Source organism: Puma concolor, chromosome E4, assembly GCF_028749965.1.
Source record: "Puma concolor isolate L17-30 chromosome E4, mPumCon1.1.hap2, whole genome shotgun sequence".
Taxonomy (NCBI): domain Eukaryota; kingdom Metazoa; phylum Chordata; class Mammalia; order Carnivora; family Felidae; genus Puma; species Puma concolor.
In genome coordinates this window covers 6,522,209-6,545,549 of record NC_141683.1, presented here as the reverse complement: position 1 = coordinate 6,545,549, position 23,341 = coordinate 6,522,209, and the positions used below count along the sequence as shown (strand labels likewise).

At 49.2% G+C, this 23,341-nt stretch overlaps 1 protein-coding gene and 1 long non-coding RNA gene across 5 annotated transcripts in view; one reads left to right on the top strand and one right to left on the bottom strand.

Annotated features, from left to right (window-relative positions):
- LOC112864763 (carboxyl-terminal PDZ ligand of neuronal nitric oxide synthase protein) overlaps window positions 1–13,489 on the bottom strand; it is a 285,246-nt gene extending 271,757 nt beyond the window's left edge. For all 4 annotated transcript variants that reach the window (XM_086693420.1, XM_086693421.1, XM_086693422.1 and 1 more), the window contains exon 1: window positions 13,035–13,489. In XM_086693420.1, coding sequence (XP_086549546.1) covers window positions 13,035–13,139 — 105 coding nt within the window. In that variant the 5' untranslated portion in view covers window positions 13,140–13,489. The remainder of the gene's footprint in view (window positions 1–13,034) is intronic.
- Window positions 13,490–13,671: 182 nt separating this feature from the next.
- LOC147572436 (uncharacterized) lies at window positions 13,672–15,182 on the top strand. Its single transcript, XR_015246064.1, has 2 exons — window positions 13,672–13,965; window positions 14,936–15,182. It is a non-coding gene; the product is annotated as an uncharacterized LOC147572436 (long non-coding RNA).
- Window positions 15,183–23,341: the final 8,159 nt, after the last annotated feature.

Below are 23,341 nucleotides of genomic sequence, written 5' to 3'. Positions count from 1 at the left end.
CCCACGTTGGGTGTACAAATTACTAAATAATAATAAACTTAAAAGAAAAAGAAAGGTCTAAGAAGAGACTGCTTTCCCCAGCCAAAGGACCAGGACAGGGGCAGCGTCACAAGACAGACAACAGCTTTACTCCAGCCCAACGCCATACAAGAAAACCGTACCTCCCACCCTCACTCCTACCTGCGGGATCCAGAAACCCGACTTCGGCCTTCACCAGACTGTATGGAGACGCCTGCACCCTTACCTTCCTCCAGGGCTATCAGGGAAGGCTGAACGGAAGCTGGGCCACGGGGGCAACACAGCCTCCTCCCCTCCTTGCTGGGGGGCAGAGGAGGCCTAGGGGACAGTCCAGAACTTTCACCACCGCCCAGCAGTTATAAAAGGCAGAGCATCAGGGGTGCCTGGGTGGCTCAGTCAGTTGAGTGTCCGACTTCGGCTCAGGTCATGATCTTGCGGTCTGTGAGTTCAAGCCCCGCATCGGGCTCTGTGCTGACAGCTCAGAGCCTGGAGCCTGCTTTGGATTCTGGGTCTCCCTCTCTCTCTGCCCCTCCCCCGCTCATGCTGTCAAAAATAAATATACATTAAAAAATTTTAAAAAAAAAAGGCAGAGCGTCAGCGGAGGCCCCATAAGCGAGTCAGGTGAGGCCCTCCTGCCTGCCTCCAGTGTGGGATCAGCCGAGGCCCAGGAGAAGACTCTAGACTTCTGCCTCCACCTGACAGTAATGAGGCAGCACTCACCGCCAAGGACAGAGGAGCCTCGCTGAAACAGAAGATTTAATTAAGATCCAGAATCTCATAACATAATACCCAAAGCGTCCAGCTTTCAATCAAACATCATTCATCATTCTGGGAACCGGGAAAACCTCAACATGAATGAGAAAAGACAATCAAAAGATGCCGACACAAGAGGACAGACATATTAGAATTACCTGACAAAAAATTTTAAGGCAGCCTTCATTTAATGTGCTGGAGACCAAAAAAAAAAAAAGTCTCAGCAAAGAAACCAAGGACATAAAAACTGCAACTCCCAGGCTACAACCCTGTACTAGCTGGATTTATTTTTTTTAATGCCTATTTATTTTCGAGACAGAGTCTGAGCGGGGGAGGGGCAGAAAGCGTGGGAGACACAGAATCCGAAGCAGGCTCCAGGCTCCCAGCTGTCAGCACAGAGCCGGACGCGGGGCTCGAACTCATGAACCGCGAGATCATGACCTGAGCCAAAGTTGGACGCTTAACCGACTGAGCCACCCAGGGGCTCCTGTATGAGCTGGATTTAAATCGCTGGGAGCCCCCAGTCATCAGTCTTTTTTTTTTTTTTTTTTTTCCTTCTTTACCTCCCCAATGAGCGACGATGTTTCAGACCCAGGGCGTCTGTCAGCATTGCCTGGGAAACATGATCGAGACAGAGGTCAGGCCCTCTCACTACTTCAACAAGCCTGGGCTTCCGTATTTTTATTCGTTTCCAGATGATTCCGAGAGACGCCAAAGTTTGAGAACAGCTGCTTTCACTAATCAAAGGAATCTGCAGGTGATTCTCCTCATTGAAAGACGCTGCAAAATTCTGGGTCTGGAGGAGGACAGAGTCGCATTTCAATAAACTTGAATCCAGAAGTAGTTTCCATCACACTTTGGGTACGGGCGCCCGGGACATAACGCGCTTCACCTGGGCGGCCACATTGAAAAAAAGAAAATCCAGGGGCGCCTGGGTGGCTCAGTGGGTTAAGCGCTCGACTTCAGCTCAGGTCATGAGCTCACGGTTTGTTGAGTTTGAGCCCCACGTCGGGCTCGGTGCTGACAGCTCAGAGCCTGGAGCCTGCTTCAGATTCTGTGTCCCCCTCTCTCTCTGCCCCTCCCCTGCTCATGCTCTGTCTCTCTCTGTCTCAAAAAATAAATAACAACATTAAAAAAAAAATTTTGTTTTTTAATAAAAGAAAATCCACGCACAGAGAGGGCCGGTTTGCAAAGAGAGCTACAGCCCAGGTCCAGGTTGTGTGTGTTTATGTGGAAATAGCACGGGAGTGAGAGATTATGTTACCTGTCACTTGGCCCCTGGGAGACATTCATCTTCCTCTTGGCAGAAAAAGAAATGCTTCCACATGAGCGCCTCTCCCCGTCCAAAGAGACCAAAACAAAAAGGGAAGAGTTTATAATCAAGAGAGAACAAAAAGACACAACTCAGGGGCTTCTCTGTTGTGCACGGAGATTTCCAAGCCAGGGCCAACAGCAGCTCCCAGGCTGAAGTTTTCCAGCATTTGTAGTCTCCTGGGCGGGGGCGGGGGTGGGGGGAGCCTCAGAAATGCAGGAAAAGGCAGGGAAGGGGGCGTGGAAGTTGCTGGGAGGAAGAGGTGTGGTAAGGGGGGTGAGGGGGAGAGGAACCCATCGCTAGACAGGAAGTGCGTGGCAAGAGCCCAGTAAATAACACCCCTCTCCAGGAAGGAAGGGCCCCCAAAGCTCCTCTCCCCTCAACTGCTATCCCTCTCACTAATGCCTCATGTCCCTGTCTAGAGCTCAGCCACACGGCCCACAAGAGCGGTCTCGGCAGATGGCCCATCGCCTGCTGGCACACAGCAGACCAGTCCCTGGGCCACAGGCAAGAAGACCACCACCTTTAATGACCATTTGCCCATTCAACCTAACCTAGAAAGATGTGCCTCAGTTTCCTCATCTGCAAAACGGGTACAATAGCACCTACTCTCACGGGGCCGCTGTAAAGATTAAGTTAGTTAACATACATAAAAGGCTGAGAGGAGCGCCTGGCTGGCTCCGTCGGGAGAGCGTGTGACTCTCGATCGCGGGGTTGTGAGTTCGAATCTCACACTGGGTGTAGAGATTACTTCAAAAGAAAACCTTTAAAAACTAAAAATAAATAAATAAAACGCTGAGAACCAAGGGTAGAAGGTGGTAGTTGACAAATATTAGCTCTTGGTATTTTGAAAGATATGCAGAGATGCCTTGGGCCAAACTGCCTGGCTTTGACTGGGAGGTCTGTCCATTACTAACTACGGACCTTGAGCAAGTTACCCTGTCTCTCTCTGCCTCGGCTTCCCCATCTGTAAAAGTCGGCGAGAGAACCTTAACTCAGGCAGCTGTTGAGAGCATTAACCGTTTCACAGAATGTGAACAGTGCCTGGAACCCAGTAAGTGCTTTCAACGTGATAATGGCGATTCTGTTAGCTTTCTCTGATGCGGACCATACGAGGCTGAGGTAGGGGGAACCTCCCCTTGGCCCTCGAGCAGCTCATAGCCCAGATCAGGAGATGAGAAATGCACACCCAGAACCAGCAGGGAACAGCACCCAGAATACAGAACATGGGACAATTCTGCAAGCACACGCTTCCCACCCACGTGCTCACACACGGGCTAAGGGAGCTCAGACTCTTCTGCATACAGGGCGCACTGGGTGGCAAGTGCCCCCTTCCCGGACACCCCTTAGTAGGGAGTCCCAGGTCTCCCTCACCTCTCAGGGCCAATCATTTCACCAGGTCTCCTGCAAAGCACTGTAGCCTCTAGAGTATGTGGGGGGAGAAGCCACGGCCCTCAGTTCTCACGGATGGACCACAAGGGTGTAAGAACACACAAGTCTCCGAGAAGCGCTGCACCAAACCAACCGCCTTGCCCGCAGCGGGAGAGGCGTAGGGGTCTGAAAGCGTTCCGACACTCTGGGCACGGAACTTGCTGGAAGTGCCATTGTAAGTCACTTTTAAACCAGCTGCTCTGGTGCTTAAAAGGAAACATGATGCTGAATAGAAAAATTGAAAAGGGAAATGTAAGCATCACAAGATATTAATTAATCCCATGATGCGAGATTCCTTCTGCTCAGATTACCCCTGCTTAAAGAAATATTTATCCAAGAAATTTCAGAGAGAGACAGGGCAGACAGACAGCACACCGCACTTAACGAGATTCTGTGATTTTTAATCCTAACGAGGCTCACGGGCTGGAACAAATGGGATGGGGGCATGCCCCAGGAGCTAGTTAACCCTTCTTTATTCCCTCCCAAGGAGGCTGACAGCTAGTTTAAACCCAGAAAGTAGTCACGCTGCCTGAGTTGCAACTTTGAGAAGCACTCCGGCCGCCTCGGCTGGATCTTTACCCCGCGTGCAGAATGGGGATGGTGCACCAGGAGGCCTCTGACTTATCAGAGAATGAATCTGCTAACTCCACAGATTACAACCAGATGAAACACACATGAAATTTAAGGTGTAATTTGTCGGATGAAATAACAATAAAAATAGCAGCCGGGCCTGAGCCAGGCACAGCACCAGGCGTTTCCACGTGTAACTCACTTCCACGTGTAACTCGTTTACTCGTGAACCCCAGAAGGCACGTATTCGTACCCTCTTTGTTCAGACCAGGGCACCACAGGAGAGAGGCTAAGTAACTCCCACGGGGTCACGCAGCAAGACAGGGCGAGGATCTGAACCCAAAGACAGTCTGGTTCCGGAATCCATGCCCTGCCGCACGTCAACCAAATTCATGTCACCAAACTTACCAAAGAGCAAGTTAAAGGAAACAAAACAGTGAAGGAGGGGGGAAAGGTGTCGATTCGTTAATGAGAACACAACAGGCTGAAAATATGTTTTTTACTAATAAGTGGCAATTAGGTATTCCTGACACTGGCCATATGTTCTGTAATCAAAGATTCTAATTCTACCGCACGCCCATCACAGGAATTCCATTTAATGCAGGAAAAAATGCTTACTCGGCACTTCCCCTGGGAGGAAAAGCCGCTCTGTGAGGTGGGAGTACGGATGCGTCCTGGGAGGCCCTGAGGTCCCCAGGGACCCAGGCAAAAAGCACGGGAACTGTGCCTGAGAGGGGACTGGAGCCAGCTGAGACAAACGCATTTCTTGGGCTCACAGCAGGGCCCACCTGGCAGTCCTCGTAGCGAACATCCCAGAAATCATGTTCCTTCCCTCCGAATGCACATTCTATATGCAAGTCGCTGCCTGAGCACGGCAGAAGGTACAGGCATTGGGGGGCAGAGTGACAGGGCCCCCGATGACGACACGCGGAGAAAAAAAATCACAGCAAGCAGCTCAGCACCACCGTGGGGCCCCGTCAGTCCCTTCCACACAGAGGAGGGGCTGGTAACATCCATCCCACCAAGTGACACTGGGTGGGACGGGACAAGGGGGCCTAGGGAACGGGGTGTGCTCTGATTGGGTCAGAGCGCAGGGTGATAAAGGGAATTATTCAGAAACAGAGAGCGCTGAATATCATGCTAAGAATCAGGACCTAATATAGTAGGCCTAGGAACTCACTGTGTTTTGGAGGAGGAGGGACAACATAATTATACTTCGGGAAAATTACCAGAGCACAAGTTTATAGGATCAAGTGGAAGCCTCCAGAAAGTTACTCAAACAGTCCGGGGAGAGGCGGTGAGCGTGTGAACCGGCCAGAGGTGGGAAAGGATGGAACAGGCGGAGGTGCGTGGATGGAGGTCACGGAGAAGATTCAAGAACACAGCAACTGACTTCATGTGGAGGCTAGCGGAGAGAATAGCCTGGCCACGGTAGGGACCCAGTGAACAGCCAGTGAGTTTCGCCTGGTATATGACAGGGTCCAGGCAGTGCTCCCAAGTATCAGGCCTGGGTACCCGAGAGCATGCTGGGGTCGCTAGCGGAAGTCCCAAGTCAGAGAGGTTTGCTATCCAGCTTGTTGAGGGGAAGGAGCCAGCCACCTGTTCCTCGGTGCAGAGACCACGAGCAGGAAACAGAAAATGAAGATCCGGACTCTGGACTGGAGTTAGGGATCCAGGAGCCAACCCGCACAGCAATCAAGCCCTCACACAACAGGTCCAAGGGAGGAGAAAGAGCAGCCAGCAAAGAGGAGATTCTGCTCAGAGAGCAGACCACGGAGGACGGGCTGAGCAGGAAGAAAACTCAGGAAGCACAAAGACCGAAAAGGGTAACAGTAGGACAATCGCTTTTTTTTTTTTAAGTTTATTTATTTTGAGAGAGCAAGTGGGGAGGGGCAGAGAGAGAGGGAGAGAGAGAGAGAATCCCAAGCAGGCTCCTACACCCAGCATGGAGCCCGATGTAGGGCTTGATCTCCCCACTCTGGGATCGTGACCTGAGCCAAAATCAAGAGTCAGACGCTCAACGAACGGAGCCACCCAGGCACCCCGCAACTCAGTAACTTTTTTTTAAAAAGACAACCCAAAAAATGGGTAAAGGATCTGAACAGGCGTTTCTCCAAAGAAGATCTATAAATGCCAAATAAACGCGTATTCTATATCATTCATCAGGGAGATGCAACTCAAAGCCACAAGGAGATAGCGCCTCACACCCACTAGGCCGGCTAGAATCAAAAAGTCAGACAATTACAAGTGTCGGTGAGGATGTAAAGAAACCAAAACCCTGCTGGTGGCCAAGGTGCAGCCATGCTGGAAACCACCTGGCAGTTCCACAAATGGTTAAACCTGGCTACTACGATATCTAGCAATTCCACTCCTACTTATCTACCCACAAAAAATGAAGCCATACCTCCCTACAGAAACATGCACACCAGTGTTTACAGAAGCAGTATTCACAGTAGCTAGAGCATAAACAACCTTGGGGCACCTGGGTGGCTCAGTCAGTTAAGCGTCCGACTCTCAATTTCGGCTCAGGTCATGATCTCGCGTTTCACGGGTTGCCCCACGATGGGCTCTGCGCTGACAGCATGGAGCCAGCTTGGAATTCTCGGTCTCTCTCTCAAAATAAATACGCTTAAAAAAAAATAAACAACCTTAATGTCCGTCGATGGATGAATGGATAAACAAATTGTGGTATGTCCATACAATGGAATATTATGCAGCCATAAAAAGGAATGAGGCTTTGACGCAGGCAGTGTGGACTGAAAACACTATGCTAAGTTAAAGATGCCAGTCACACGCACATGTGCACACACATAAATCATACTTTATGATCCCACTAATACGAAATGTCCTTTCTAGAGACAGAAAGTAGATTAATGGTTGCTTAGGGCTGGGATGGATGGAGGGGTAGGGGGATTATAACCAGAGGGTACATAGGTTCCTTTTCTGTTTGTTTATTCTTTTTTTTTTTTTTTTTTTTTTGGAGAAAGAGAGAGACAGAGTGCAAGCAGGGGAGGGACAGAGAGAGTGGGAGACCTAGAATCTGAAGAGGCTCCAAGCTCTGAGCTGTCAGCACAGAGCCCGATGCAGGGCTCGACCTCACAAACTGTGAGATCATGTCCTGAGCCGAAGTCGAACACTCAACCGACTGAGCCACCCAGGCGCCCCCAGAGGTTTCTTTTTGAAGTGATGAAAATATTCTAAAATTGACTACAGTGATGGTTACACGTATCTGGAATATACTAAAAACCACTTAATTGTCTACTTTAAGTTAGTGAATTGTGTGGTGTGTGAATTATGTCTCCATAAAGCTATCAGAAAGCAGGGGGAAAGGAAGCTCACTTTCCAAAAAGAGGAAGGAAGAAGGACGGCAAGGTCACTGAGGAGCTAAAAGCAGCCTTGAGGCAATGAGGCTGTGAGGAGGCAGATAATTATAGTCAAAGAAAGCATTCTGAAAGTTTGAGTTCTTGGAAGTAGCAGCATTATGAGTAAGCGATAATAAACAGTGCATCTGATTAGGGTCTTGGAGGTAATGACTGTGGCAAAGGTCAAATTCCGTGTGGCTGCACGATTCGCATCACTAAAACAACTGGGACGTTTGGGGCCAAGGAGACCAGACCGAAAGCCATCGATTCATGAAATGTATGGCCAGGTAGAAACAGACTTGCCCATCAGAGCCCCAACGCCAGCTGTGGAAGAACACCCTGGGACACCTTGACGCATAAAAAAAAAAAAAAAAGGCATCATATCAGAGCAGCGCTGTATCTTTGAGACTTACTGCCCCCCAAAAGTGGTCGGAGAAGATAACAACGGGAGGGGCGCCCGGCTGCCTCCATCCGTACAGCATGGGCCTCCTGATCTTGGGGCAGTGCGTTCAAGCCCCATCTTGGAGGTCAACTTAGTTTAAAAAAAAAAAAAAAAAAGAGGGGCGCCTGGGTGGCGCAGTCGGTTAAGCGTCCGACTTCAGCAAGGTCACGATCTCGCGGTCCGGGAGTTCGAGCCCCGCGTCAGGCTCTGGGCTAATGGCTCGGAGCCTGGAGCCTGTTTCCGATTCTGTGTCTCCCTCTCTCTCTGCCCCTCCCCCGTTCATGCTCTGTCTCTCTCTGTCCCAAAAATAAAATAAAAAACGTTGAAAAAAAAAAATTAAAAAAAAAAAAGATAACAATCAGTTTGAAAGCATCTGGACAAATACACAAGAAGGTGAAATAAGCCATGATGGTATCCGTGTATACAGCAGGCCCTGCATCTGGATCCCCGCTGGTCCAGAACCCTAGAAAAACAGGACCCTGGAGGCAGAGTTCACACACCCAGGATATAGTGAAGTCGATGGGAGCCTTTACCACGCTGCAGGCTCAAGTGTGAGTCAGAACACCCCTTTTATGGCGAGCCAATAACATTATGTCCTAATCTGGAAGCCCTCCCAACAGCATGCTGTTCAGGGTTACCGGCATCTCTAAAATCCGCATCATGGAAAACACCAGCCAGTGAAGCCATTTAGCAAGGAGGGAAGGAAATAGGGCCACAGAATTGAGTTCAGATTTGACCAAGAGCTCCCAAACTGCAAAATCACTCCGCCGGGTGACAATATATAACTACTGCTTTCAGACTTTCTACAACTGGACATTTCTTGCACTTGACAAAGGATTTATTATTGCTGGCTATGTAGGTTCCTGATGCTGGGGAAGGGGGCTATACACAGAAGCAGGAGACAAGGTCCTCAACACTCAGAACACTGGAGAAGGTGTATGCAGAGGGAAAAGAACACAAAATTTTGTGGCAGACCATGACCCAAAGACAGCTTCCGCAATCTCTCCCGCCCCATGGGCACCCCTGCGATGTGACCTTAATACCCCCCCAAGAATGAAGTCCATTTCTCCCCTTGAATCTGAGCCAGCCTATGGCCTGATTTGACCAACAGAATACAAAAACGACCCTCTGTAACTTTGGAGGCCTGTCCTTAAGAGCTTCTACCTTCCCTGCTTGGAACACTGTCTCTTGGAAGCCAGCTGCCAAATACAAGCACCATCAGGCTGTGAGGACATCCAAGCTACCCACTGGAGAGAACCATCATGTGGAGGACCAGCCATGTGAGTGATACCTTCTAGGACCTTCCAGCCCAGCCCAGCCATGAAGCCAAATGAGTGAGCCAGTCAACATAAGAACGGCCCAGCCAAGTCCTGCCTGAATTCCTGGCCCACGAATCATGAGCCGATTAAACAGATACTGTTTTAAGCCACTGAGTTTTCAGGTAGTTTGTCAAGTGGCAACAGATTCCTGAAACTAACTTGAAGCCAGGAAACTAGGCCAGAGTCCTGGTTCCCGTTTGCATCTAGCCAGGTGACCCTGGGTCAATGACTTCCCCCTGGACTGCAATTTCCTCATCTGTAAAATGAGAAGGTTGTTGCAGGTGCACTAAAGTGCTATCCAGTTGTGACAACGGGCGAGGCCATCAGTGCTGTGGATATAGAGGGGCAACTACTTCAGCATCGGAAGGAACCGTGGACCAGGAGACAAAAGTACTGGATGGTTAACAGAGGGGACAGCTACATGGCTCATAGTAAGTGCTCACTAAATACCAGCTCTAATCATATTGTCTTAGCAGTTCTGTGACTATAGACAAGTTAATCCCTCTGATCCCCAATTTTTTTTTCATTTGAGAAATGGAGATAAAACCAATGTTTCTGTTTCTACGTGAAGAAAACTCTTTGTATGGGAAAGTCCCATGCAAATCAAAAATCACCTACAAATGGAAGGCATAACTATGTTAGTAACACTTGTATTGTTCTTTGTGCCAAAACCATTAGCAGTCTCCTCCTCACCCGGCAAGGGGAGAGAGTCAGGAGATGGCACTGGCCCCCAGGAAGACACCCCGGGAAAGGGAGAGGCTGGTACAGAAGGGCCATACAAGCATTCAAGCCGAGTGAGATTTTTACCACCCACCCACCAGCAATGATCAATGGGCGAGGCACCCATGCTGAACACGGAACGCAGGTGATCCCTCAGGAGCCACTACCAGTCCATGGGGACATCTGGAAACAGCCCAGCATTAAAAATTTAAGTAATTCCTACATCAGAGTTCAGGAGGCCAGCAGCCCGAGGATGCCCCACCAGTGAGCTGTGAATGAGGCCACTGCCTGGCATAGAGTGAACACTCCATAAAAATGACTAAATAAGCAATACCTTTGGGAGTCTGAAGCCAAAGTTCCCAGGTTGAAATGCTGGCTTTGCCATCCACAGCTGTGTGCACCAAAGCAGGCAACAACTTCCCTGAGCCTAGGTCCTCATTCATAAGACATGAGGAGACCCACCTCTAGGGAAGGGGTAAGAATGACACGATTCTGCTTAATAATTAAATGCACGATGTTGTTTGTAAGTGCCCAGACCCTCTGACTCCCAGGCGCCCTCCAACCCCAGCCGCAACCTTTCAAATCTCTGCAGAACCCTGAAAATGAGCGGCATCCATCCAAACAGTCACTTCACCCAGTGTTGATTCTGAAAAGCTGCCAGCCCTTGGGACAGAAAGACATGGGCTCATTTTCCAAGGGTATCTGACAAGGCAGCAAGAATACATTTACATTTTACAGACTGTGATTTTCCAAAACAAGAGACGAATGTGGTGTGGATTTAACCCTGAAATCCCAGGGACCACGCAGGCCCACAGACACTGCTCTGTTGGGAGGCGGAAACCAACCAGAGGCGGCGCTAGCCCATGGGACAGAAAAGCTTCCGCTTCCACCTCTACTCAGGTCTAGACTGACGGGGTCTGACGGTACTGGCGTCCAGCGTCAATTACAAAGGGCTGGGGGTTAAGACCCAGCTCTGAGCCCCGCCCTCGCTCCTCTACCTTGCAGAACTCAGAGCAGGCCTCCTTGGTCCCCTAGGTCTCAGGTCCGCATTGGGAACACCGCCTGGACCAACTGTGAAACCCCCTCTAATCAAGCACCACTGCGTGTGAACCCAGGGAAGTTGCTAACGATCGGCACTACGTCATGCAGCCCCCAGGCGTTCGCTTAGGAAAAAAAAAACTGCATATGGGGAAAGCGAAGGTAAGATCCAGCAAGCTGGAGGCCAGCCTCAAGCCCCATGCTTCTCAAAGTCTGGTCCCAGTCACTTGGATTAAATCACCTGGAATGTTCATTAAAGGTACACAGTCCCAGGCTCCCCAACTCCCCAGATGTAGCAAATTAGACTTGGGGGGGGGGGGGTGGCAAGAATCAGACTTTTCAGTCCCCTCACCTGGTGATTCTTACGCATACCGGGTTCTGAGACCCAGTTGGGACCAAAGGCAGAGACTGAGAAAAGAACAAAAAGGATTTATTTTATGTACTTGTTTATTTATGTTGAATAAAAAGGTTTTTAGAGCACTTTAATTCTGATCCCCGTTCTTGCCCTCATTCTTGTGAAGCACTGGTGAGCCACACAAGGCGAAGCCAATTCCCCAGTTTCAGTACATCCAAGAAAACTGAGTGATGACCGTGATGAAAATTTCATACTTTAACATGAAAAACTTGCTCACCAAAGCAACAGGCCTCGACAAAAATTAACCCAAACACCCCATCTTAGACCAACCAGGTCTATTCCAGGAGAAGCAAGATAAGATCTCGGCCACAGCCCCACTCTGGTCCCAGCCATACCCAGCAGTTCAGCTGTGCAGGGTTTGACGGGGGGGGGGGGGGGGGGGGGGGGGGGTGGTCCTAGCGCTAGCAAATATGGCTGGGAGAAGGTTATTCGGGGGGATTAAAAAAAAAAAAAAAAGGTTAAGATTCACCAAGTCACACATCTCCAGGAGAAGGAAAAAAATCTAAAGATAACTGACTGCATGGGGCGCCTATCAGACACTCCAAAGATGTTTCACAAATTGAAGGAAAAAGCCACCTGACAGAGTCATCCTTGCCGGAAATCACACCCTGCATCCACGAAGTCATCAAGGAAAAAAAGGGAACGAAGAGTAAAACTGCCTCCACATCTGAAGTACTGTCTTTTCAAAACCAGCAAGAACCTAAAAAACAACCCACTCGGAGGGGCAGTACTCTCCGTCACTTATCAGTGACAGGCACACTGAGAAACCCTGGACCTTTGGGGGCAGGCGGCATAAAGAAAGAGCAGAAGCACTCCTCCCAAGTGATGGGCAGCGGGAGCCCCAGCTGGGATCGCAGAAACCAGAACGCCTCACCCCGGGGAAGTGCATCCCAGGGGGCCAGCCTTTATCCCGCACCCACTGGTCCAGTCCCGAGGCTCGCGCCCCGCCCCCTCCCCGAAGGACGGACCTGCTGGGGCTCCGGCCTCGGCCCTGAAAATTCCAGTCATCCCCGCTAAATTCTTGAGCAGCGGTTCCCTGCTGGCTGCTGAAACTTAACATTACGCCACAAAACTAGCAAATGGGCAGCTTTCACCCCTCCCCCCTTCAATGACTGGCACTTGCAAAGGAGTCGTGGCAAATCAAGCATTTAAGAAGTGACTGACACTTGGACCCGGTTACCTGGAATTAAAAAAAAAAAACAAAAACAAAAAACAAAAAAAAAAAAAAAAAACCCACTCCGGTATTATTTTCCTCGATCGGGAAGCAGGCATTCCCCCTTTAAAAGACCTTCCTGAAAACACCTCTCCCAAGGGATCCCAGCAGGTAAATAACACCAGAGCTTCCCTAAAGCGATTCTAAAGAACCAGGGGACCTGGCTGCGCTCCCCCGCCGGCTTCTCCTCCGCGGAAGGAGGGATCGGCAAGTCGAGCAGTCCCGGGAGGTGAGGATGGGGGAGTCTGCAGGTGGGAGGAGGGGGCGAAGCCACACCGCCCAAACTTCGCAGCTGCTCTGTAGCAGTTCTGGGCAGGAGCCCGGGGAATTCAGTCCCGAGAAGGGAAGTCACCTCCCTAACATTAAGGCCCCCCGCCAGCCCCGCGTCCGCTCGGACGTGCCCCCTCCCGGGCAGCGCCCCCTCCCCCCGGGACCCCTCACCTTGGCCTCGAAGCAGATGCCGTGCTGGAAGGCGTCTTCGTTGTGCAAGGGGATCCGCAGGTCGTGCCCATCGTCCACAAGGTTGTACTTGGTTTTGCTGGGCATGGTGACCCGCGGTGGACCGGCTCCTCCAGAGGCGGCAGCGGGAAGGGGCCGGCCAGACCGGGCAGGGGAGCGGAGGGGAGGGGCGCGCGGCGGCCGCGGGAGCCGGGACCCGAGCGGCGCCGAGGGCCGGGCGGCAGCGGGCGGCGCGGCTGCGGGCGGCGCTGTGGCCGCGCGATTTCTGCGGGCGAGGAGGGCGGCGGCGGCGGCGGGAGCGGGCGGGAGGCGGCGGGCCGGGGGAGGGGAGCGGTGGGCGCCCGGCCCGAAGCGGGACCCGGCGCGGCGGCTGCCCCGGACGAGGAAGAAAAGGCGGCGGCGGCGGCGGCGGCGGCGGCGGTGGCGGCGGAGCGGGGTGCCTGTCACGGAGACGCCGGATCGGCCGCCAGCGAGCGGCTCCTCCTGCGGGGCGGGCCCGGGCCGGCTCCTCCCGCGGGCGCCCAGGCCCCGCCCCGCGCCCGCCCCGCGCCGCCCGCCCGCCGAGCAGGTGAAAGTCCTCGGGAGCGCCGCGCCTGCCCTGCCCGGCCCGCGAGCCCTGCGGCCCGGCCCGCGAGCTGCGCCCTGCTCCCGAGCGCGCTGCTGTTTTTACGGTCACGTTCGGGGCCGGGCTGCTGAGGGTTAGACGCGGTAGCAGCGCCTTGGATGTTTTGTTTTTGTTTTTTGTTGGGGGGGAGGGGCGGTGTTTACGGTCGTGTGTTTATGTTCTACCAGGAAGGCCCCAGTCCTGGCCCAGATCTGGGCAAATCGTGAATTCGGAGAGTTCCCTTTCCCTGGAGAATCAAGACTGTGCTCACTGGGGGCCCATCGCAGGCGCCTTTTCTTCCTTTGAGCGGTGATTTGTGACTTCTGTCATACAGGCTTGGGGGCGGGGGGGGGGGGGGGGGGAGTGCCTTTTAGAATGGTTGTAATATTAAAAAGCCATCAGCCCGTGGAAATGGGGTAGGCCGCAAAAGGAATACTAAAGACAAGAGAATCCTCAACGTTTTTGTTTTTCTTAATTAAACCTTCTGTAACTGGGTATGGATAAGGTGAACTTCCAAGTTCTTTCTTTTTTTTTTTTTTTTTTTTAAACATTTATTTATTTTTGAGACAGAGAGCACGAGCTGGAGAGGGGCAGAGAGAGAGGGAGACACAGAATCCCAAGCAGGCTCCAGGCTCTGAGCTGTCAGCACAGAGCCGGATGTGGGGCTCACACTCATGAACAGCAAGATCATGATCTGAGCCAAAGTTGGGTGCTCAACCGCTCAATGGACTGAGCCACCCAGCCGCCCCGCCCGCCAAGTTATTTCTGACTGTTCTTTCCACTTTGGCAAATACTTCAGTCTATTTGCCTGTTGTTAAGAAGAGACCCATTTACTTCTTTCCTTTACATCAAGAGCTTCTGCTATGCGCAATGTGCAAATGAGGGGGTCATAGGATTACCTGTGAAGCATTATAGGTCGTGGTCCATGAAACCTATGATCACCTGATCACCGTGCCTTCAAATTATTACCTCCCAAAAGCTGGTGCCAAAGCCAGTCCAGCCTGAGATCACTAAGACCAAATGGTCAGCTCCTCTGTAGGAGGAGGAATGATGGTTGAACTCATCATCTTAAACCTGCTTTTGGTGCCCTGTGGACACATTCACCCGAGACAACTCCCAAACCAAACAACACTGATTGTCATAGAGGCAAGGCTGGGAATCACCACAAAGCAACACAATGTGGCTTGCAAAAGGCATAGCTTCCTAGACGATTTCCATGATAAATTTATATAAGAGAATGCATTACTGCCGTAATTGTATTTCTCATTTTGTCTCCTAGTGCTAAAGTACAATTGTCCTTTCCTATATGTTGCCTGCTTCCAATCTGCTGAAATTCCTGGCCAAGATGCAGCATCTTCTGAGATATCCCCTTAAATAAAGGCAAACTGATGACTAGAACAAATTCATCACCTACTTTATGCTGTATAGACTTTACTACAGACATAAATATTAGTAAGAGCCAAAAATCATTTGCACTGAGGAAATGCACCACTAACATTCTTATAAATACAGAACATGAAAATCTAGTCGGGCATGTCTGACTCTTTGAATGTCATGGTGGTTTTAACATGCATCGTAATGTGCTCTCTAAAAGCTGGCATCAGAACTCAACCACTTCAAGGCAAGACCCTAAGCAACTACCTCACTTACATCTCCTTTTCCCTCCTGAATTTAAAGTCTTTTGACTCCAAAGGGCCTTCTTTCTAGATTTACTTGGGTCCCACTGGACTGGCTGAATTTTTGGAATTTCCTGTCTAACTCTGTAACACATTGTAGACCAGACACAAAAAAGCTGAAGCCCCAAAGATATTTCAGGTCACTAATACAGTGACCACTACATAGTAGATAGACCTCTAGTAGTTATGTATGGAATCCATCACTGTAGCTAATATGCATTGAGCTTTTTCTATGTGTCAGGCATTATTCTTAGAGCTTTACGTGTATTATCTCATTTAATATTTAAAACACTCCTAAGGTTCATCCCATTTATGAAGAAACTGAGGCACAGGTTATGAACGTACCCAAGGTCACACACTTAGAAAGGAAAGGAGCCAGAATTTAAATCCAATTCTATGTCACAAGGTGTTTCCATCATGGCCTGGATTGCCATGAAAGTCTTCTTTATTGCAAATGAGACGCCCGTCAAATTCAGGGTCCGAGTTTTATTTAGATGTGTATTGTTGCTAAGCTGTATTCAGTCCATTTCAGTTAGAAGAAATGGTCCAAACAGGAGAGGCCTGTTCTCTGTTTTGGCCTCCATTTAATACGTCAGAGCCACACAGGCATGAAAACACCCTTCTTCCAGAAACAATGGGCGTCCAAAGTAAATTTCCTTATTTTTTAGCAGTGATTTCAATCTTGTTTTTGCACCTTTAAACATAATTGAATTTCCCACAGCATTTCGAAATCTATTTTTTAAATGAATCAAGTTTTATCACTCTCCGTATCCTTCTGTATTTAAAAACTGCTTAACACAATTTTAATCTGAAGTACATTTAATTAAGATGTAAATTGCTTAAGCGTATAATACTTGCTATGTTAAATTTTATTAAAACTTTGTTTAAAAGTGTTTTAAAAATTTCCTAAATCCCTTTAGAAGTGGAAGTTACTAGGGGGTCCTCTAATTCAGCTCCTCTGTTGGAAAGACGAAAAAAACAGAAACCCAGGGAGATGAAGTAGTTTGCCTAGTCCTCCCTGTAAGCTACAGCTCCTACCTCAGTAATTTTTTCATCACACAATGATGGGTTATAAGTAAACTGACAGCAAACCGTAACACATATTTGGAACTGAGAAAATTGATTTGCTTTTGGTCGTAAAATACCTGCTTTACAATGCACTTCCTGTGCATTGTCTCACTTGGCCATACGGGATAAGTATGATCAGTATACCCATTTTACAGATGAGGAAACTGAGGCTGAGAGAGGGAAGGGTAGGTCATAGAGCAATAGGTCCTGGGAATCCTTCTGTGAGTTTAACCAACAAAGAATAAAGATTGTATCAGCTTGCCTAATACTGCTCAGATGCACACCTGAATAGAACTCATCAAATCTTTGCGTAAATAATATAAAATGTTAAGAACACAGAATAATTTCCTCCTATTAGGTAACACTTAGCTTCAAAAGGTTCTTTTTTCATGCTATTGTTTTTAACCCGACAGTGTCTCCTGGGGCATAGAGAGCTAGAAATCATTAGCCCCCCCCCCCCCTTCTTTTTTCCTCAATTGATAAGGAAGGTTTTATTCAAGGCTATTGCAATAGGGGAGAGAACTCAGAACTCACGGTTCAGAACTCAATCTGAGCTCAAATCTACTGAAACAAAGGACTGGAGAGTTGCTTTTTTGTTGTGTTTTTTTGTTTGTTTGTTTGTTTGTTTTTACTTTATAGAGTAGTGAATTTATTCCTGATAAATAGCAAATGAAAGTTTCACATAAAGAACTTGCAAAGATACCTAGGGTGGCCCTACGATGTATACATGATAAAATAATCTTAGCATAAGATTTTCAAGCTGGAAAAGCCATTACTTGAAGATCCTTTTAGTCTCTTATTTGATAGCAGAGAAACGGAGACCCATATTGCCTAAAATGTCAGTTAATGAATGACAAAGGCAGGATGAGAGACCTGGTTTTTTAAAAAAAATATCTGGTCCAGTGTTCTATCACACTGTGCTATCTATCACCTGCTCATCAGGCCATTTTAAGCTGGATTTTTTTTAAGTTAATTTATTTTGAAAGAGACAGAGACGGTGCAAGTGGGGGAGGGGCAGAAAGAGAGGGAGAGACAGAGAATCCCAAGTGAGCTTGACACAGGACTCAAACTCATGAAACCGTGAGATCATGACCTGAGCCAAAACCAAGAGTCAGACGCTTAACCAACTGGGTCACTCAGGCGTCCTAATCATCAGCCCGTTTTAAAAGGTGACAATAAAAATATTAAGTAATTTTTCTGCCAAAAAAAAAATCCTTCTATCACTAGTGGTGTCTAATCCAATGGTTTATTATGATCTTTTATTACATAAGCATTAATTTGGGTTGTTTGCCCTATAAAAAAGCTTACCCTACATGTATCACATTTTCTGATGCTGGCCTGCATCATCCTTCCCCTTTAACTGAAACTGACTCCTGTGACCTAGGCCCCTATACCAAGGGCAGGTCACATTTCCCATTTATTTCTTTTAAAGGCAAGCCTCTCTGTGCACACAATTATGTATATTACGTTTTTATAAATTAAGTACTCTTTCAAATCGACTTCCACGAGGAGGCTGGTGCTGGTGCCTTCCCCCCACCCCCCAACCCCCGGCAGAGGAACACGGTGGGAAGACACGATTAGCAAGGAGCCTACACCACCCCCCCCCCCCGCCCCCCACCTTCTGGCCTTCTCCAGCACTTTCCCCACCCATCTCCCTGGACCCGAGAGGCAAGAAACAAACCGTATTGAAGGTTTGAGACTTTCTGGGAGGTTCTGGAAGAGGCCTAACTGCCTTCTTTCTCTCGGAACACTTGTGGAATGAGATCTGGAGAAGGGAGCAGGGCCTACTGAATTTTGACTCCAAGGATGTGAGGGCTGAGCGCCGTGCTGGGTCTGCCCGTCCTTTCTCATGGAGATTCTTCTAAGCTCTCCCTGACTATGGGACCATTGCTTGCTTTTTGAATTCAGATTCAAGTTAACAGCCTTGTTTCTTGGCCCTGCTTAGCATCTCAGGAGAGAAATATTTATTAATGCCACACCTTGTCGCCACAAAGCCTTTTGATCAAAGGCAATAAAATCATATTTAACAAAACCTAACAATAGTTTCTATGGGCGGAGAGGCGGCGGGTTGTAAGAGAGGTATGGATACACCGTAATGAGATACTTTTAAGGGCAGGAGGTAATGGGTGATCTAAGCATAGGAGAGGCGTCGTCTCTAAGGGTCATGGGAGGGAAGGGAAGGCTTCAGGAAGATGAGGCTTGAGCCCGGTCTGAAATAGGGAAAGAATTCGAGAACGCAGAAGGAGCGCAGAAGACGTGGAGACTGGGTCTGCAGTGACACTGATCTACAAAGGGTCTTTCGGAGTCAGTGAGGAGACAAGCTCCCCGGAGGGAGAATCCTGCAAGATGGATGGAGCCGAGAGCGCCGTTGGGGGTGATGTGCAGAGGCTGGAGGCAGCGCGCAGGCGCCTTCCACACGCAGGCTTCCAGGATTGCGCTCCTCCCCCGTGGGAAACATCTGAACTGGGATGGGACTCCGGGTGCTAATTCAGAAAGAGGACCCCCGGCCCGCCCTTCAGAAAAGGAAAAGAAAACGTATGTTCCCTGGCCCTTTTATTTGAGCTACAATTGAAAAAAATGTCTGGCGCTAAAGCAGATGATTGGATTTTTCCAGATCGCAGGAGTGAGTTCTTCCGCACCCAGAAATAAAAGGAAACAGAGCGGCAACCGGTCACCCCTCAGTGTGGCGGGACCCAAAGTACTTCCGCGCGGCTCACTTCCAGATGCTTCCTAATCCTTCCATTCCACTTGGGCGTTGGGCCTTGTCATTGCGTGGCATTGAGTATTCTGTAGGGTCCTCTGCTTGGTTCCGCGTGGTCTATTCCTTTGTCTCGGTGCTCCTTGATGGCAAGGAGAATTTTCTACTCCGCTCAAAGTTGGTTTTAGGCCTTTCACCATCATTCCTCCAAACTTAGATCCCTGCTCCTAACTCTGGGACTAGTTTCCTTCGTTATCTATTTAAAACAACAAAGTAAGCCCAGCTGTTCAAATTGGAGCTTATCTGTTCCACTAAATCTACTCTGTCACTGTAATCGATCTTGGTTCCTCTTTATAAAACCCACATTCTTAAGATAAGAAACCATTGGGCAGGGCAGCCCTGACCATTGGGGAAGAGTATGGAAACACTTGGAAATGCAATGTAAGTAAATAAATGTTTTTAAAATTTTTGGTAATGTTTATTTATTTTTGAGAGAGAGAGACAGAGCACAAGAAGGGGAGGGACAGAGAGAGGGAGACACAGAATCCGAAGCAGGCTCCAGGCTCTGAGTTGTCAGCACAGAGCCCAAGCCCAACACAGGGCTCTAACCCACAAACCTGAGCCGAAGTCAGACGCTCAACCGACTAAGCCACCCAGGTGCCCCGATGTTAAGTAAATATTTTATTTTCAGATCTCTCTTTGGAGGTGAAAAGCTGCTAAGCAGCTTTTATAACTGCTTACAAAAATAAAGTTTCCTCCAGACCCCCGACTAGTGTGGTTTAAAAAAAAAAAAAAAATGAGAAAGAAAGGAAAATACAGATGTGCAATGCACCCAGGTGTGTTTGGGCATTTAATTTTCCCTCCCAGGTCCCGGATCACCCACTTTGGGCTTTATGTCTTCTGAGAGCTCAGTCTCAGTTACCCTAGACTCTGATCCCCCTAACCCCCCCTCCCCCGAACTTAATGTTGTCTTTTGAACCACATGTAAAGGGAGTGGTACAAGATGTTCTTTAAACATCGCAAGCGTTTCAGGGTAAGTAGCATAATAAGGGTTGGGGACTTATCCGGGGACGGTGTTAGTGGTTCCCAGTTAGCGTTTCCCAGTCGTCAGCAACCGCCTCATTCCCTTAAAAGGTCTTGAAATCTCCTCTATAAATCCCTTGACATCACCAGCTGGCCCCCCTCCACACCACTCTGAACATTTTCCCTGAAACAGTGCTGGAGGGGCCTCAGAAATTTCCAGGTCTCTGAGCAGCCGGTCTCTGTGCCATTCCCTGGCCCAAGGTGGCCTCTGTAATTTGAGCTTTACATACATGATAACACTTTAACTGCAGCCAAGCTTAATTCAGAACAAATGTTCCTCGACTTCTTACCTCTCTAGAAAAGCTGCCCGTCTAATAGCTGGGACACTGACGGGGTGGGGGAGAAGGTGGGGGTGGGATGGGATTGCCTGACGCAGACCTGGTTGTCCACACCGCGTGCCGGGCACACTGCTGGTGCCCGGTCATCTGCCTCCTGTGGCCCGTGTCCATCTGTGAGACAGACACCATCACTGCCCACGGCGCTTCTAACACATGTTCCAGGAAGTCCTTACAAAGCCTAACGGGGGAACGGACTATTCTAATGAGTCCCATTTTCTGGTTAGTGGGAAGTTACCATGGATATAGGATTTTACCAAGGACAAAAAGACTCTGATACAAAGCACATTTCTGAACAGATATTTGTACACCTGTGTTCCTGGCAGTATTAGTCACCGTAGCCCAAAGGCAGAGACAACCCCAGGGTCCATCAACAGATGAATGGGTGAGCAAAACGTGGTCGATACGTACAATGGATATTATTCGGCCTTAAAAGGAAGGAAATTCGGACACGTGCTACGGCCAGCCAGTCACGAAAGGACAAATATGTGTGATTGCATTCACACAGTAGAGGCAGGGAGTAGAATCGAGGTTACCAGGGGCTCAGGGGAGGGGTGCGGATGGGGACTCATGGTCTAGTAGGTAGAGTTTCTGTTTGGGATGATGAAAAAGTTCTGGAGATGGCCAGTGGTGGTGCTGGTACACCAGTGGGAATGTGCTTAATGCCACTGAATCGTGCATTTTATTTCGTAGTGGTAGTAATCTCCACACTCAATGTGGGGCTCAAACTCACGACTCCGAGATCAAGAGTCGCACGCTCTTCCGACTGAGCCAGCCAGGCGCCCCTGAATTGTACCTCTTAAGAGGGTTTTTAGGGGTGCCTGGGTAGCTCAGTGGGTTGAGCAACCGACTTCGGCTCAGGTCATGATCTCACGGCTCCTGAGTTCGAGCCCCGCCATCGGGCTCTGTGCTGACAGCTCAGAGCCTGGAGCCTGCTTGGGATTCTGTGTCTCCCTCTCTCTCTGTTCCTTCCCCACTTGCACTCTGTCTCTCTCTCAAAAATAAATAAACACCAAACAAATTTAATGGTTTTTAAAAAGCACGTTCCTGAAGACGTTGTTAACACTTCCTTAAGGTATTTGGGTTTCTTGTGGAACTGCAGGGTCACTCCTGCGAGTATCCATCATTGTTTTACTGATGAGCAGAAAAGTTCTGGTTAATCACTTGTTCTAATGGAACACGTACTCTGTGCGGTTTCAGGTTCCTCTGGAGACAATTTTTATGGTTATTTTCTTGGGAGTTTTGACAGATTTTAGAGCTTGAAGGATTAGATGAAAATGATTTCCATCTGAACATCGAGGGCAGGGAAAAAAGGCTCTTACATTTCCTGGCTGTTGGAGATGGATGTTGTTTCATTCAGTATGCATTTACTGAGTGCCTACTGTGTGCCGTTGTGAGACACATCACTTATTCAACATACATTTTTTTTTTAAGTTTATTTATTTTAAGAGAGAGAGAGAGAGAAAGCGGGGAGGGGCAGAGAGAGAGAGACAAAATCCCAAGCAGGTTCTGTGCTGTCAGCACAAAGCCCTACATGGGGCTCAAACTCATAAACCGTGAGATCACGACCTGAGCCGAGATCAAGATTCGGATGCTTAACCAACTCAACCACCCAGGCGCCCCTCAACAGACATTGTTGGTCGCTAACTGTGGGTGCTGTGAACAGCTCTGATCAGCAGAAGGAAATAGATCAAATGATTCCTCTTCTGTGGCCCCTGGCTGGCTGAATCAGTAGAGCATGTGACTCTTGATCTCAGGGTCATGAGTTCAAGCCCCACATTTGGTGTGGAGCCTAATTAGGGGGAAAGAAAAAAAGGTTTCCACTTCTCGAAGAACTCACTTTGACCTATCAAGGAGTTAACAGAGTAAGAGAAGTCACTTTGTATGGCAGCCAGGGGTGCGTCGTGGTGGAAGGTGGGAGGTGACGTAGGGAAAGCTTTGTGGGGGAGGCAATATTTCAGGCTGGCATTGGAGGACTGTAGTACGTCCATGGGCAAGACCAGAAAAGGGCATTCCAGGCAGAGGAAATGGCCAGACTCTCGCTGTCACTGGGTATAACTTGAGGCAGCAGTGCCCCTCCCCCATCCTCCTCTGCAGGTGATGCATTGTGGGGTTCCCCGAGAAGCCTCTGTGGTCAGCCGGGGAACCTTGTTCAATCGTCCGCAGAGCTCTGCTCTCCCTTCCCAAATTAACTCGAGGGGCTTGGCCCTTTGAGAGGGGGATGAGCAGCACTTGGCAAGACCTGTGTGAGCTCAGACCTCCTTCCTCTGGTTCTGCATTATCGGGCCAGAAAATGACGGGGTCCCCACAAAGGGCATTCTCCTCCCGTTTAAGCCAATAAGAGGAAAAAGGGATAGAAAACGTGGTTGTGTATTTAAAGGTCACAATTACTTACAGAAAAGAAAGACAACGTCACGCTCTGGAGCAGAGAACGAAACCGAGCTTGTCCGTGGGCCTGTCTTACCCATTTGTGCGCACACACATCCACACACGTCCGTGATTTCAGGGACAAGAAGCAACCATACCGGGGCGCCCGGGGGGCGCAGACGGTTAAGCACGTGACTCTTGATTTTGGCTCAGGTCATGATCTCGCGGTTCGCGAGCTCGAGCCCCGCATCGAGCCCTGTGCTGACAGTGCGGAGCCTGATTGGGATTCTCTTTCTCCCTCTCTCTTTGCCCCTCCCGCGCACATTCTCTCTCTCTCTCTCTCTCTCTCTCTCTCTCTCTCTCTGTCTCTCTCTCAGTAAATAAATAAACACTGAGAAAAAAAAAGGATTCAGCACTCTGTTCTGTACTCACCGACACCCCACACCGCAAGGTGAAAG